The 15,648-nt window shown below is 37.6% G+C and overlaps 1 protein-coding gene and 1 long non-coding RNA gene across 2 annotated transcripts; one reads left to right on the top strand and one right to left on the bottom strand.

Annotated features, from left to right (window-relative positions):
• Window positions 1–237: 237 nt before the first annotated feature.
• LOC148877044 (BTB/POZ domain-containing protein At1g63850-like) lies at window positions 238–8,514 on the bottom strand. Its single transcript, XM_088980658.1, has 2 exons — window positions 6,851–8,514; window positions 238–888 (listed from the first exon to the last, which is right to left on the bottom strand). The coding sequence occupies exons 1-2, from the start codon at window positions 8,027–8,029 to the stop codon at window positions 616–618; spliced, it is 1,452 nt and encodes a 483-aa protein (XP_088836784.1). The 5' UTR covers window positions 8,030–8,514; the 3' UTR covers window positions 238–615.
• LOC148877043 (uncharacterized) lies at window positions 8,284–11,099 on the top strand. Its single transcript, XR_016110638.1, has 3 exons — window positions 8,284–8,426; window positions 8,509–8,817; window positions 10,187–11,099. It is a non-coding gene; the product is annotated as an uncharacterized LOC148877043 (long non-coding RNA).
• The last annotated feature ends 4,549 nt before the right edge of the window (window positions 11,100–15,648 follow it).

Genomic DNA, 15,648 nt, shown 5'->3' with positions numbered 1-15,648 from the left:
GCGCCCGATACAAAACACCAAAAAAACAGGTGTAGGACATACATCTCAAGAATTCAAGGTATCGGGCACTAGCTTATGGCCAAGTGACCAGCCTTCACTGCGCCTATGAGATATAGGCTAACCGCAAGGAACATCTCTGCTGATCATTACAACCATCAATTTCTCAACGGTGGTGCTGTTACCAACACTGCAACAAGGGGATTACGAGTTCATTTTAAGAGAATTTATGCACCATACTAGAAGGGGGAAAGGAGAGAAGTAAATTTGATTAGAAAAATAGTGTTTTGAAGAATGTACATTCAGCTAGAATGCACAACATAAAAAGCATTCAAGCCGGTTATCTTCTTCCCCTGCAAGCAGAGAGTCGGTAACACTGTAACAGTGAGCAACTAAACGCCCATCTAACCAGGATCCAAGCCAGTCATTCCACAATATCCAACTTTTATATGCACAATACAATATACAAAGTAGTTTTCCTCATTAACATTGTTTTCATATGTACAGTATTTACTGGTTTTGTTCCTTCGTGGTTGACCAACTACCAGGCAGCTCTCCCTCCAGTGAACGAGTTCATTAGAAAGATGATATATGCATCAATGAAACATTCCATCCTTTTTAATCGAAGTTGAGTGCTGGTCTAGTTGCTCGCCGGAACCATGTGTTGAAGGCTGAGACCAAGTGCGGGCAGTCTTCAATATTACGGGTGCAGAAGCTAAGGCAAAGTGGCAGCAATTCTTGTGCATCCGACATAGGCAGTGTGGAAATTATCCTGAGGAATGTCTCCTCCAGTTCCTGGCAGAGTGATTTACGATTGGGCAGAACTGGTGAGCCCTTGTCTTTGCAAACAATCAGCACTGGGAGCCAATCCTTCACAAGCCTCATCCTAACCTGAAAATTCAACATGAGATTGTCCTCAATAGCCCCAATATCCAAAAACTACTAATAAATTTGAAGAAATTCCTATGTTATCCATATAAATGAACAGGTGATATTCCACAATACTGTAATTAAGTAGCTTTGAGGAGTTTGTTCTCAAGATGCTTACACTCCAGATAAATAAACTCACAGGTTTTTTATTACTAACTCATTCATGACTTTAAAGCTCCCATCAACTCACATTTAAATGGACTTGGGTCTAAAGTATAAATAAAGAGAAAAGTAGCAATTAAAAATAAGAAAGGCGAAATAATATTCATTTGATCAGAATCTCTATCTGAATATCAAATAGTTTACAAACACACTAAAAACCACAAAAGGAAATCATGGATTTGTAACCAGGAATTCAAAGACATTCTGCTTTTAGTTTTGGGAAAAAGAGGACTGCTAATATCCTACTCCCCCAAGTAGAATTAGAGATGTAATCTCACCTTTACTTTTAGTGTGCCCATGTAAGGTGGTGTAATTACCAAACCACCTCATCTGAAAAGACAAAAACACCCTGAACATGGACATGTGTAAATGCTCATAAAAGCATGATTAACAGAAGACATGGCATGAACATATGATACCAATATAGATTGCACCAAGAACAGAGCATTTTAAGAGAGAGGGAGCGAGGAGAGAAACCAATACCTCCTAGTTACTTCCGAACAGAAAGCTCAGTTCAATTCCATATTCCGCTTTACCAATCCACTACATTTGGAAGGCCCCAAGTACATATTTAAATCAACAGGTAGGCAAGACCATGTAACTAGGGCTTTCTGCATTCATGCCACCATGGTTTTGCACAACCCCCCTTTTGTTTTTCTATTTAACATTGATTTCTCCATGTTCCAAAATATGAAGTGACAAAACTGCCCTTAGATCACCAATATTTGAAAAAGAAAGGCAAGTCATTGTATTTTTAGTTTTTATTTTAATTTAGAAATCTTTGTACCATCTTTCAACTAACAAGCCAAAGTTTCCTCCCAAATGGAAATAAATTGACTGAAAATGAAAAGAAAATATAAATGCAATGAATTCTAAATTAAACAAAAACAAAAGTATAAATGGTTTACACCATTTTATTTAGAGATTTAAAGGCAGCTTTGTCACTTAATGGTTTGAAATGGTGATTTTAGGTTGCTTTAAACAGAAGGGATTGGTAATCTAAACTAATAGAACCGGGGAGGGCGGCGTCAAGGCAAAATAAAAAACACAAAGGAAAATATACAGAATCATCCTGGGGACATGGACGGGGGAAGCCTATCTAATTATTTAGCATTGACATAGACCAATAAACTGGTCATGACTTTCTCATATCAGGTTCGCAAGATCTTGTTCTTTGTGTATAGGTAACTCAGAAATCTATCTAGTGACACCGAAATAAAGGCAAAATAACTTTGACATTTTATAGTTAACCTGAAACACGTAATTGCAACCATAAGTTTCCTGAAAATCTAAAGTCGTAAATATGATTCATTAAAAGCTAGATAGTTACACTCAAAAAGAAAACCAGACTCAACCTAGAGCTGAAGAAAACAAAAAAAAATTATGAAACTACCCCTTCAGTAGGGGTGGCCACGAGCCGAGCTCAAATATATATATATATATATATATATATAATTATAGAAAATACTATAATTCTTAATTTTTTTAATATCAAATAAAAATACTTTTTATATAAGCCTCTCCCTCACTATGAATTATCAAACCAAGGTAGTGGAAGTCTTTAATATTTCACACTTCTGAAAATGAAGTATTTTAACAACATATTTCATAATATACAAAATAAACTCCACAAGCATGTTGGACCCTCAGATTAAGCTTGAGATGGTAAAAAAGCATGTATATGACTCCATGTCATAAATTACATAACCCACACAAAATGAGCTATGCTGATGAACTGATCTGCATAGGCAGTTAACCCTACTCGTTTTTTCGGTTTAAAGTAATCCATTGCAATAATTTGTATATGCCATAAAATGCAAATATGAGATTTGGTCATGTAACTGTAAGCAATCTCATTGAAATATAAGTTCTTTGTAGGCATTTGCTATTCTTTTTTTTTTTTTCTTTTTCTATTCAGATGTATCTCAAATATAAAAACCCTGCCTTTTAGGCTTCAGTCAATCTGAGACACAGCTTCATTGCATATTATATCTGTCAAAAGGGGGCAAGGTAACCTTAATTAAGAGCAAGATTCAAAGTATCAATACAGTCCGATACGCTGAATTGGGCATATCAGATTTTGTATCAACACACATTTATTTATTTTTAGTTTTTTTCCAAACATGTTCAGAGGGGTCAGTTAAAGGCCTGACTACCCCTTGAAACAGGTCTTACCCTGAAACTCCCCTTATTTTGCCTGTCAATGACCCACTTATACGGGCCAATACATATTGGTACTTTGAACCTTGATTAAAAGTATGCCATTTCTCTCCCAATAGTGGCCTTTATCCTACCTAGGACTTCCCTTAGGTGCTGTGCTAATCCAAAGGAAAGTAGGTTCTAGAATCCAATGGTGGAAAATTTTGAAAAAAGATTGGTAGCTTGGAAGAGAAACTATATTTCCTTGGGGGGTAGAGTTACTTTGATTGAGGCAACTCTAGCCAACTCGCCAATATACTTCCTATCAGTTTTCAGAATTCCTAAAAGGGAGGCAAAGAGGTTGGAAAAATTGATGAGGAATTTCTTATGGGAACCTGGGGAAGAGAAAGAAGACCACTTGATTAGGTGGGAGGTGGTGAGTCAAGTAAGAAAGAAGGAGGTCTAGGATTAGGGAATGTAGTGAGTAAGAACGAAGCTCTTTTAGGTAAGTGGCTTTGGAGGTGGTCCCTAGAGAGAGAGAGGTTGTGGCATGAAGTAGTGAAGAGTATCCATGGTTGTTCAGAATCAGGTTGGCATGTCGAGGTATCCCGAAGGGCTTTGCTCACAACACCCTGGAAGGCAATTTCTGGCATTATCCCCAAATTCCTCAGGTTTGTAAGATTTGATGTTTGTTATGGAAGCTCTGTTCTTTTTTGGGAAGATATTTGGGTAAGCACTCAACCCCTAAAAGACTGTTTCCCTTCTCTCTATTCCATCTTCCTCTTTAAAAAATTGAGGTTCCTTCCTCCCCCCTCCCCCCCTCCCCCCCCCCTCCGCTGCAATTCTCCCTTTGGCTTTAAACTGGGATTTTGGGTTCCAAGAGGGTTAAGGAATGACGAATCTTCTTGTGTTTTCAAAGCTCTTGTTGCTTCTAGACTCTGTGTGCTTGGACCCCCCTAACCCGGATAAAAGGGTTTGGTCTCTAGCCCCAGTTGACTCCTTTTCTTGTGCATCTTTCTTTAAATCCCTTAGCTCTACCCCCTCCTCTCAGGTCTTCCCTATTAAAGAAGTTTGGTCAAGGCCAATACCTCCTAAAATAGTTGTGTTCTGTTGGGAAGCCTATTATGATAAGATCAATACTATGGAAAACTTGCAAAAGAAGAAACCCTATATGTGTTTGTCCCTAAATTGGTGCTTTATGTGTAAAGTGAGGGGTGAGGACTAACCATTTGTTGATGTCTTGCTCTTTTGCTACCAATATTTGGAACTGGGTTGTATTATTATTTGGGTGCAGATGAACTTGTCCTCCGAAGTAAAGTTGCTGTTCACTCTGTCTGCCTTTGGGAGAATGACAAAAAGAGGGAAGCTAATGTGGAAATGTATCAGGGCCGCTACCTTGTGGATGTTATGGGAGGAGAGAAATGCTAGAACATTTCAAGAAAAGGAAAGAAGCTTTGCTGAAGTCAAGGAGTGCATAATGACAAGGACAGCCTCGTGGTTGAAATCTTCACACTTGCTGGTGGACTGCTCCTTTGATGACTTAAGGAGAAATTGGGCAGCAATGGCTTCTACAATCTCCACAAAGAACAAACTACAAGTAGAATGGAAACCTCCACCGAAAGGAATGGTAAAATTGAATTTTGATGGTAGTTTCCAAGGTAATCCAGGGCCACCCGGAATAGGAGGAACTCTGAGAGATAAAGACAGCAACATGATGTCTTTATTTTCAGGACCAGCAGGTGTTGGTGATTCTGTAAGGGCTGAGATACTAGCAGCGGTACAAGGCATACAACTGGCCAATCAACTTGGAGTGGACAATTTGGTAGTTGAAGGAGATTCCAAGGTAGTAATGGGATGGCTGACTAATTCAAAAACAGCTTATTGGGGTTACAAGGATCTGTTAAAGAAAGTTAAATGGCTGACAAGAAATATGATAGTCAGGGTTCAGTGGGTTAGCAAATCAGCAAATGCAATGGCTGATTCTCTGACCAAGCAATTGGTATCAAGGGGAGATCTGTTTTGGGCTACCTTGTAATTGTGTTTCAGGCTTGTGTGTTTTAGTGCTTATAGTTCAGTCCTAGGCTGACTGTACTCTCTTTATTTGATTTAATGAAATCTCTCTTATTTATCAAAAAAAAAAAAAAAATCTTCTCTCCCAACTTTTTATCCTTATTCCCTGTCCCTGCTAGTGTAGCCAAATTGATTGAAAAAAGAATGAGGGACTTCTTGTGGAAAGGATGGAAGGAAAAATTTAAATTTCATCTAGTAATATGGAGCAGGGTTTGTTGTCCAAGGAAATTGGAAGGCTTAGGCGTGAGGAAATTAAGGCAGTTCAACATGGCATTGCTAGGAAAGTCGTTTTGGAGGTGGAATAAGCATCCCAACAGTCCATAGAGAAGGACAATTCAGGCAAATTATGGGTCAAGTAATCCAAATTGGGATCCTGGTAAAGCCAATGCACTTTATGTGTGTGAGGTGTGGAGACTGGAAAGGCAAACAGAAATCACATTGTGACTTTGAGAAGGGAACCTGTTCCAAGAGGTCTGGAAGGTTTACAATTAAATCCTTCTAGAACAAGCTAACCTGTTCCAAGAAACTCAGATTTCCTGTCGCTAGACCATGGCATACAGCAGCCCCTCATCAAGTGCCCTTCCTATTAAGGACAACAATGTTGGGAAAGTGCTTAACTGTGGACAATTTAAACAAGAGAAGCATGGTGGTGGACAGTAGTGTCTGTATAATGTGTGGGGAGGTCACAGAATTAGTGGATCATTTATTATACATTGTAATTTTGCAAGGAGAATATGGGTACAAATGTTGGGCTTATTTGAAGCACAAAACTGTTTCCTAGCAACATAGGAAGACTTATTATGGAGTTGGCAATTGAAGGAACTGAGTAAAGGAGGGAAAGTTATATGGGGTTATCCCTCTGGCAGTAGTATGGACCCTATATGAACAGAATGAAAACAAGAACTTTTGAGAATAAGTTTAGTTTGGAAGATACAGTGATGAAGATCTTATGGGGCAGAATCTATTCTTGGATGGCAATCCAGAATTGCTTCAGGGATGTTTCTTATAATTCCTTTTTTGACAGCGGTACACTTTTTATATCTAATCATATAGTGTAAGCTGTACAGGATGGATGTTGCCTTAGCATAGTGATTTATTGTGCAAGCCCAACTTTTGTACATTTTGATAATACTTAATGCAATGTTTTTGTTTTTTTTTTTCTCAAAAAACAAAATGCAATATTTTTGTAGCTAAACATAGAAAAATTAGTGCCACGCCCAACTAGGATGGTAGGATGGCAATAAAGAGACGCAGCATAAATTTCTTTAATGTCGGTTATGCAAACAGAAAACTGCAAAGTCCACAAAAAAAAAAAAAAAACATTATAGGTACCTAGAATAAAACTTTCAATAGACCAAATGATGAACAACAATATTTAAGGAAAAAAAAAGTAGAAAATATAAAAAGACCATTTTGGGACAAAAGCATCTAAAGGGCCAGAAAATTTTGAAGTAATACAAACATCAAGAAACCTACAGCTAAAAAGCAGATTGATCAATAATTATGTATAAAATAAGCGTGCATGCAACAAAGTTCTGAATTGCACTAGTACCTGCTTAGCAGCTAAAATCGACCCGGCAGCAACGGCATTAGCAAGCTTGGAGGTGCATCTAAGCATGATAGCTGGAAGGCCTGGAACTATATTCCTCCATGCATCATCACGAAATGCCCTCTGCAAATTGGCGGTGAATGATGCCTGGTTACTCCACTCTTTCACTGCGTTATCCGCCACTCTCAATTCAATCATCCTCTCGACCAGCCACAGTAGATGCCTCCCATTAGTCATGGCTGTATGCAGATTCAACCGCTGAATTGCCTCCGTCTCGTTGTGATCCCCTCTAAAATCCGGGCTTGAATACTCTTCCAACGACTCCTTGACAATCTTCAAGCTTGTCTCAAATGCCCGATCCAACACCCTCCTTGCGGAATCCCTCGATGAGAAATCCCTCAGAAGCTTCGCCACGAAAGCTTTCACAAAAGCCATGTTGGGATAGCTATGAATGGCTGCAAGTATCAAGCCATGGAGCATGTCCTCCGATGAATCGCTATAGGCGGGAGAAACCCTGGCAAGAAGCTCCCGAGATTCCTCTTCCTTAAGAAAGGGAATTAAACTTAGAACCATCTTTTCTTCCTCTTCACTCCATGGTACAGCTTCGAGGAATCGAACACAAGCTCTAATGCAGTCCTCGAAGAGGAGCTCGAGGGCGACTGGAAGGATCGCCAGGGCGCAGGAGGCACTATCAATGGCAGTGGAGAAATCATTGGTGTAAAGGAGATGGAGCACCGTGAGATGGGATTGGATGGATCCAACAGAGTGTGGAACTTTCAAATTGAGGCGGAGAATCCCATCCAGATCATCTGAGGAATCGTCGCCGGACTTCCTCTTCCATCGGTCGGACAAAAGAGCGGAGAAGTATTTAGAGCGGCGGAGGATATCAGAGTGGAGGTGGAGCTGAATGTTATCCTCATCGACAGAACCGACAGAGGATATTAAGTCGGGGTCTGGATCGAAAAGGGAGGATTCGAGGTATAGGTGGAGAATGACGTCGGCGTTGGAGGGGTCGTTGAAGTTACAGGAAGACGAAGGAAGGTGGAGACGGCGAAGCCCTAAGGGTTTCTGGGAGATCTCAGTTATGGTGCTATCGGGCCTGGGGGATTCGATATCAGCGAAGGTGGACAGGTGACTGCTACTTCCCACGCGTTGTCTCTTCTTGGGACCTCCTAACATCATCTCTTGGCAAATGAACCAGATCAATTCAAGAGAGAAACCAAAGGCGGCACTCAGCACTCAGCAGCAAATGAGCGAGCAGGAGAAGAAGACGCGCAGAGAGATGAGATATGTGGATAACGGATTACGGGAGGTTAGTTAGTTGGTTTATATAGGGAAAATTTATTAAAGTGTCCCTATAGTTTAGGTAATTGACTAATTCTATTTTTACGGTTATGGCATCGTTAAAAAATAAAATGTCGAATTTATCATTTACTATTTTTCAAATTTTCAAAATAAAACACAACTGATGAGAAAAATGAGGAAATAGATCATGGCTTCGACGAAGATGTTTCCGAGACGGATAAAACCTACCTTCAGTTTCTGACCAAGCAACGTAAAGGAAGCTGATGGAGAAACGGTAGATCCTCTTTTTTTTTTTTTTTGTCCCTGAGAATCGATACTGCACGTAACCCTCATGGATTCTCTAACAACTTTCTCAGACTCCAATTACAACAACAGTGGGAGCAGCGGTATCTGCCTCATCTCCATCATTAAGACGTCTCGAAGACCCTGTCCTTGAAAATTTCTGCCCAAGACGTCACAGCCTTAAGACGCCTTTCTGAAAATCTAGAATCTATATTCGAATCCCACTTGATTTCTGCAGCGATTCCAAAATCGTAGCTGGTGCAGGCAACGAAATTCCCGTCCACTGCTGCATTCTCTCAGCTTGAAGACCGTCTTCTCTGGTTCAGCACCCAGGGAAACGAGTGGGAAATTCGAATTGAAGGAATTGGCCAAAGATCAGCGAGGTGGGTCACCACGGCTTTGTTGTGGTTTTATCCTATCTTTATAGTGGAAAGGTCAGGCCATCCCGCCATTGCCCAAAGATTGTATTTGCGTCAAGGACAATTACTCACATGTCGGATGTCGGCCTGTTATGGATTTCATGGTTGAGTAGCCCTATGCCTCCGCCATACCTCCAAATGTCAATTTACTAAACCAGAGAGAGGAGGACCCTTAGCAACGACATACCTCCAAATGCCAATTTACAACGGAAACCATTTAATTAACCTGGTTGTCCCATTATTACTTCTTATTAGACATAGTCTAGTGGGTCTGGAAGATGACAGATTCAAACAAAGAGGGAGTGCTAAAGATTCTTGATCCAATATTTCTTCCGTTCCTCTCCATGAGGTGATGCATGTATTAGCAATATTGTGTGTGGAAGAACAGACTGTCGAAAACCCTACAATGCGTGAAGTCGTTCAGATCCTCATAGAGCTTCCAAAGCCATCCAACTCAAAACATGGCGACTCAACGATAATGATGATAGAATCTTTGCCGTCATTGGCGGCTGTTAAGAGATGACATTTCATCGCATGAGATGGCGCTGCAGCAATTCACAGAGCATTATTTGGGGGAAAATACAATGGTTACCGAAAAGAACGTCGGCCGTTGAAGTTTCCTGTCTTACGCCTCCTGTATTTGCTGAAAATGTCGTTTGGCTTCTCCGGCGACCGTTGGATTTTTTGCCTGGTTGCAAAACTTTGTTGAGAAATCTGTACTCAAGAGCTCTTTTGAGAAGGTGCCGAGGGTATTTTAGAAAATTAAAAATAATATAACAGTTACATCACGTCACATGCGATCCGAAATTCCGAATAACAAAGTTAAGACTAAGGGAGGTTTTAGATAATTATAAGAAAATTTAGATATACTTTAAGACATAAGAGCATATGCAAATAGTTTTCAATTTCATAAACCATAGGGGTACTTTAATAAGTTTGCCCTTGTAAATAAGCATGGTTTTTAAAGCTGACCTGGGGTTTACTTGCTAGGTTGAACGGTCTGACTGTTCAATGGAATGCTTGATCTTTCTGACAAAAAATAAAAAATTAAAAATGAATAAAATTGGTCGAATGATTAACCACTTGGTTCAACGGTTTACTGATCAAAATCAACGTTTTAGGGGAAAATTTGGTTTTGGGGGAAAATGGAACCAATCTCCTGTTTGAAAATTGACTAGTGGTACCTCTATTGTTTTTTACATTTGGCCAAGTCTTACAAGTGTCGCTAAATGTGGAGGGGAATGGCTGAAATGCCCATTTTACCCTTTAACTCAATCTTCAGACCGAAAGTTAAACTTACCCTTTTATCTCTTGTTTTAATGCATATGTGCAGATTCACTCAACTGAACAAAATGCCTAAAAGTAGAGATTGAGCACCATCATCGTCACAGGCTACGACGGCTATTACAACTTCCAAATGGCAGAGCTTTGGTGAGAAGTATTATTTTTTTATACATTTTTTTTTTTTATTTAAGGTCACGGTGACCTTAGCAAAGAAGAGATTATCAACCAACAATCATCAAAATCAAATCCAATCATGGTGACCTTAGCCAAGAAGAGATCATCAGCCAACCACCGTCGAAGCCAAATCCAAAGACATCTCCTGATCAAAGTAATGGAAAACGATCTCTCCATGAATCCTTTCAGCCTCAATCGTCAAAGCCAAATCCAACGGAATACTATCCAAAGACCTCCCAATCTTTGCTATCCGCCATTAGATCAGGCTCCTGTTTCTTCGCTCACATCAGATCAGGCTCCAAATTTAAGTTTGAAGGTCGTTGGACAAATCCACCATCAGACCAAGCTCTCGTTTCTTCGCCCACATCAGATCAGGCTCCAGATTTTAATTCCAGCCATGTCTTTGTGCAAACGGAGGTGGTGGTTGTCGTGATGGTGGTTCTAGTCAAGGCTCCCTTCATGCATGGGAAAGCCTTGTCTTTGCTCGAGGTTTCTCCACTTGTCTTCGTTAGAGAGCAGGATGACTTGAAATGGAGGAGAACTGACATATGGTGAAGGAGCCACGACGAATCATGTCTTTCACTTGTAGGGTCAATACATCGGTGGTTAAATTTTTGAAGCTGAACAAGGTCGTCATCATCCCATCACTATGGCCGCCTCATTCGATTGGTAGTTTCATTGTCTAGTATGCAGATGCCGGTGCTAGTACTTTGACATAATTGTCTCTCCCAAACAAGGGTATTTTTTAACATAAAAGGATAAATTGGAAATTTTTAAAAATATAACAATCACGAGATCGCACATGTGAATAGTTTATGACGGAACATTAAAGACAAATGAAGTATTAGTCAATTGTTGGAAGAAACAAGGGTCTTGTTAGTCAATTTTCAAGATACATTTAGTCAATTACTTAAATCATAAGGGTAGTTTAAAAAATTTACCGTATAAATAATTAATCTGTGGTATCGATTCAGTCGGAACACAGATTATATCCCGCTGAGCCATCTTTGCTTGCCACGTGTACAACTGAATGCTCTTCATTTTCGACCCGTGCAATCGAGTTAGCATTAACCATCACCCGACAATGAAAATGGTAACTCATCAACCGCCACGTGTCATAGATATGATAGAAATGTAGCTATCGAACGGGTATTGTACGCCCAATAGCAATAGATCACTTAACTTCTGTTTTACCTTTTACGTATTTGTCGTTTTCGTTATTAAGAGCTATTAAGATCGGCTTAATACTGTAAGAAATAAACAATCAAAGAAGACCACGTCAACCAGCTATAAAGCTTATCCACTTATCCTGAGAGTGTCAGTGTCACACCTGACATTCTCGGACTTATCTGGTCTTCAACACGATTCAATCCGCGCCCGAGTTGCACCCTTATCAGAAGTCATCTTCCATCTTTGTCGGAATAGTATCAGCCCTCGTATTAGAATTAAGGCAGATTTGTAGCGTTTGAAAAATCTGAAATTTGAAAAGTTAAAAAAATATTAATGACATTTGAAATTTTAAAAGAGACATACTTTTTAGAGGTTTTGAATAAAAAAGATTGTTTGTATTGGATCAAACCTTCATTATCTTAAATTCCTTAATTTTATTATTTTATTCCTAAAACATATTGTTTGGTAATTTTGAGTTCAATTTGTACTATTTCATAAAATATAGTTTACTAAATTCAAAATAATATTGAAAAATATAAACAAATTATGATAAATTATAAAAAATAAAAATTTATTAAAATAAGAATAAAAATGAATATATATACATTTATAAATTAAAAATAAATAATTAAAAGTTAAAATAATAATGAAAATAGTAATAAAGTCCATGAAGCAATGAAAAAATATTTAATAATTATCAAACTATTAAATTAAACCTATTAAACTATTTAATAATTAAAAATCAAATAATTAATAATTAATACAAATGAAAATTATAAAAAATAATTTATTAAAATAAGAATAAAATTGGAAATACGTATAAATTTATAAATTAAAAATACATTATTAAGAATAAAATTCGAATGCCACTACTGAGAGTTGTAGCGGCAATGGTGGGAAGACAGGGGGAGAGGGAGAGAGAGGGAACGCGAATGCCGCTACTAAGAGTTGCAACGACAATGACGGGAAGACATGGGAGAGGGTGAGGGAAATCAAATGCCACTGTAGTGGCGGTGGCGAGAAGACAGGGGAAGAGAGAGAGATAGAGAGAGTGAGTGAGAGGGAGAGAAGAGGGAAATGCAAGAGAGAGAGAGGGTGAGGGAAATTGAATGCCGCTCTTTGTAGTAGAAGTGGTAAGAAGACAAGGAGAGAGAGAGAGAGAGAGAGCGTGTGGCGTATCGGAGGGCTCCTCCACCCCTTGAACCGGTCAGATCCCCGATACACCCATTGTAGGGGTGTATCGGAGGGGTCCCAGAATGATACGTATCGGTCAATACGGGCCAATACGTGTTGATACTTTGAACCTTGGTGTGGGAAATCAAATGCCGCTGCAACTCTTTGCAGTGGCGGTGGCAAGAATATAGGGGAGAGAGAGAGGTTGTGGGAAATTGAAACCGTTGCAACTCTTTGTAGCAATAGTGGCGAGGGAGAGAGAGAGAGAGAGAGAGAGAGAGAGAGAGAGAGAGAGAAAGGGAGAAGGAGAGGGAGAGGGAAACGTCGCTGCTGAGAGTTGCAACGACGATGGCTGGAAGACAAGGGGAGAGAGAGGAAGAGGGTGAGGGAAATCAAGGATGGGCATTTTTGTCTTTTAATGCGGTCTGAAAAATGTCTAAGCGCATTAAGTCATTAGCCTGCCTCTTACAAATTCAGATCCAAAAATTCATTTCAGATCTGAATTTTCATACTCAACCCTAACATAGGTGTTGTTTGAAAAGCAACATTTCCAAACTTCAAAGGTTTGAAAAGTGTTATCAAACGCCACCTATGTTTGATAACGCTTTTCAGAGGTCTAGTGTTTGAAAAACTTGCTTTTCAGACATCAGACTCATTTGGTGGTGTTTGAAAATTGATCTGAAATTTGTTTTCAGATCTGAATTTTCATACTCAACCCTAACATAGGTGCCGTTTGAAAAGCAACATTTCCAAACTTCAAAGGTTTGAAAAGTGTTATCAAATGCCACCTATGTTTGATAATGCTTTTCAGAGGTCTAGTGTTTGAAAAACTTGCTTTCCAGACATCATACTCATTTGGTGGTGTTTGAAAATTGATCTGAAATTTGTTTTTAGATATGAAATTATAAGCTCACAGCCTGATTCTTAACGTGCTCAGATGCATTTTAGAGCTAGCACAAAGTCAGAAATACCCTTCCAAAAATTTTGAAATGACATAATTTGCTCCTATTTAACCCCAAAACCTAAAAACCTAATTCATTTGTGTTTTCTCTCTCGAACAAAGGAAAAGGATATTATTGTCATTTTCTAAAAATATAACAGTCATACATGGTGTGACATGTAAGCGGATTGTGACGAGACCCTAACGGCAGGGGAGTACTTAGTCAATTTTCAGAAAACTTGGGGTCAAGACAATATATAAACAATAAGGGTAGAGTTAGTCAATTAGCTAAACCATAAGGGTAGTTTAAGAAATTTGCCCTAGAATTAATGGGCATGACATTAGGATTGAGTCATTACCAAGGACGCCAAGGGGGCGAGTTTGAGGAGGGTTTTGTAAATTTGAGTTAGGAGCATCTACCAACAAAACATGTTCCAACCTCCTACCAACTTAATCTTAACACAACACCTCTCACCATGAGACTAGGGCCCACCATATATGATATGTGCAGTGTGAGATCATATTGGTAGGTTGTTAGAATGTATTTTGTTGGCATGTGATCTAGATTCTGTAAATTCTAGACCATATCTGCTTCCCTAAACCTTTCAACCTATATTCATTCTAAAACATGTAGTGGGTTGGATTTTGATAATCCAAATCCTTCCTATACATGAAAATGCAAAACCCTCCCCAACCATACTCCCCATGCATTCAAAGGTAGGGCGGGTTGGGTTTAGAACCAACATCTAATTTTCTATTTTTTATTGTTATATAAGCGATAAATAAGTAAAATAACACAAACAAAAAATAAAATTTCCAATTATCTATACTATTTTAAAAAGCACGAATTGCCTCAAGAATATTTCTGGAATTTTCTAAGGACAAAATTTACCTCTCTATATTTAAATTTATTGATAAAAATGATGGCAAATATGATAATCGGTTCTTGATATTAAATGAACTAAAGAGGTAATTTAAAGATATTCAATTCTCTCTCATTAAATCCAACATTTAAGTTATTAACTTGCATTCATGTTCATTAAATCAAATATTTAAGTCATTTTTTGTTTCTTCTCATCATTAAGTTCTATTAATTAAATCCATACTTAATAAATTAATAACTCCAATAATATAAAAGCTTATAATTTTAAAATGTACCTAGCAAAAATATTGTTTTCATCTAGGTGGTGATAAGAAATTAAATCAATTTGGGTTAAATGGGTTAATCCATGTTGCCATGATTAAATAATAAAATGAAAAGATAGATAAAATGAAAAAATAAATTAAAAATTAAAAAAAATTTGGAAACATTTTTAACATACATATTAAACAATAATAAGTATGATAAATAAGAAATATTTTTATTAATGATGAAAATGGAATGTAAAATTTAAAACCAATTGGAATAAAAATATTTTCCTATTCTCTCTAATTAAATCCTATATTTAAGATATATTTTTCTCATCATTAAATTCTTGTAATTAAATCTACAATATTAATTTTAACAATATAAAAATAAATATTTTAAAAAGTAATTTGAAAACAAGCCATTTTCTTCCCTCCTGGTGGTGGGTAAGCAATTCGACCATTTGGGGTAAAATGGATTAATAAATAATGCCATAATTAAATAATAAAAATTAAAATAAATAACTACGAAATGTAAGAAGTATTTTTATTAATGATGAAAATAGAATGCCAAATTCAAAATCTACCTAGAAATGAAATGATATCATAGTCAAATAATAAAATTTTTAATAATAAAAAATACAAAGAATCACAAAAATTAAAAAAAAAGATAGAAAAAATTTTGAGCACATATCTTATGTTATATATTTATAAAAAATAAAATATTGGGTACATCTTTAATATTGTGCTTTCATTATATTGAACAAAAAAAGTTTTATACATAAGAAATAATTTTATCAATGACGGAAATGTAATACAAAATTTAATGTTAACCTAGAAATCAAACAATTTTTTTAGATGGTTTGAGTCAAATGATACCATAGACAAACAATTAAGTGTGATAAATAAAAATTAGTTTATATAATATA

The sequence above is a fragment of the Nelumbo lutea genome, chromosome 1 (assembly GCF_056320005.1).
Source record: "Nelumbo lutea isolate HS-2025 chromosome 1, American lotus-T2T, whole genome shotgun sequence".
Lineage (NCBI taxonomy): Eukaryota > Viridiplantae > Streptophyta > Magnoliopsida > Proteales > Nelumbonaceae > Nelumbo > Nelumbo lutea.
Note: the sequence above shows the minus strand (reverse complement) of the source record. Positions and strands in the feature narration are given on the sequence as shown.

What these genes read in the sequence shown, in the direction of transcription:
- LOC148877044 (XM_088980658.1), bottom strand. Translation starts at nt 8,029, where the DNA reads ATGATGTTAGGAGGTCCCAAGAAGAGACAACGCGTGGGAAGTAGCAGT. An exon ending in CGATTTTAGCTGCTAAGCAG is followed by an intron (nt 889 to 6,850) that starts GTACTAGTGCAA and finishes TTGAATTTTCAG; the next exon opens with GTTAGGATGAGGCTTGTGAA.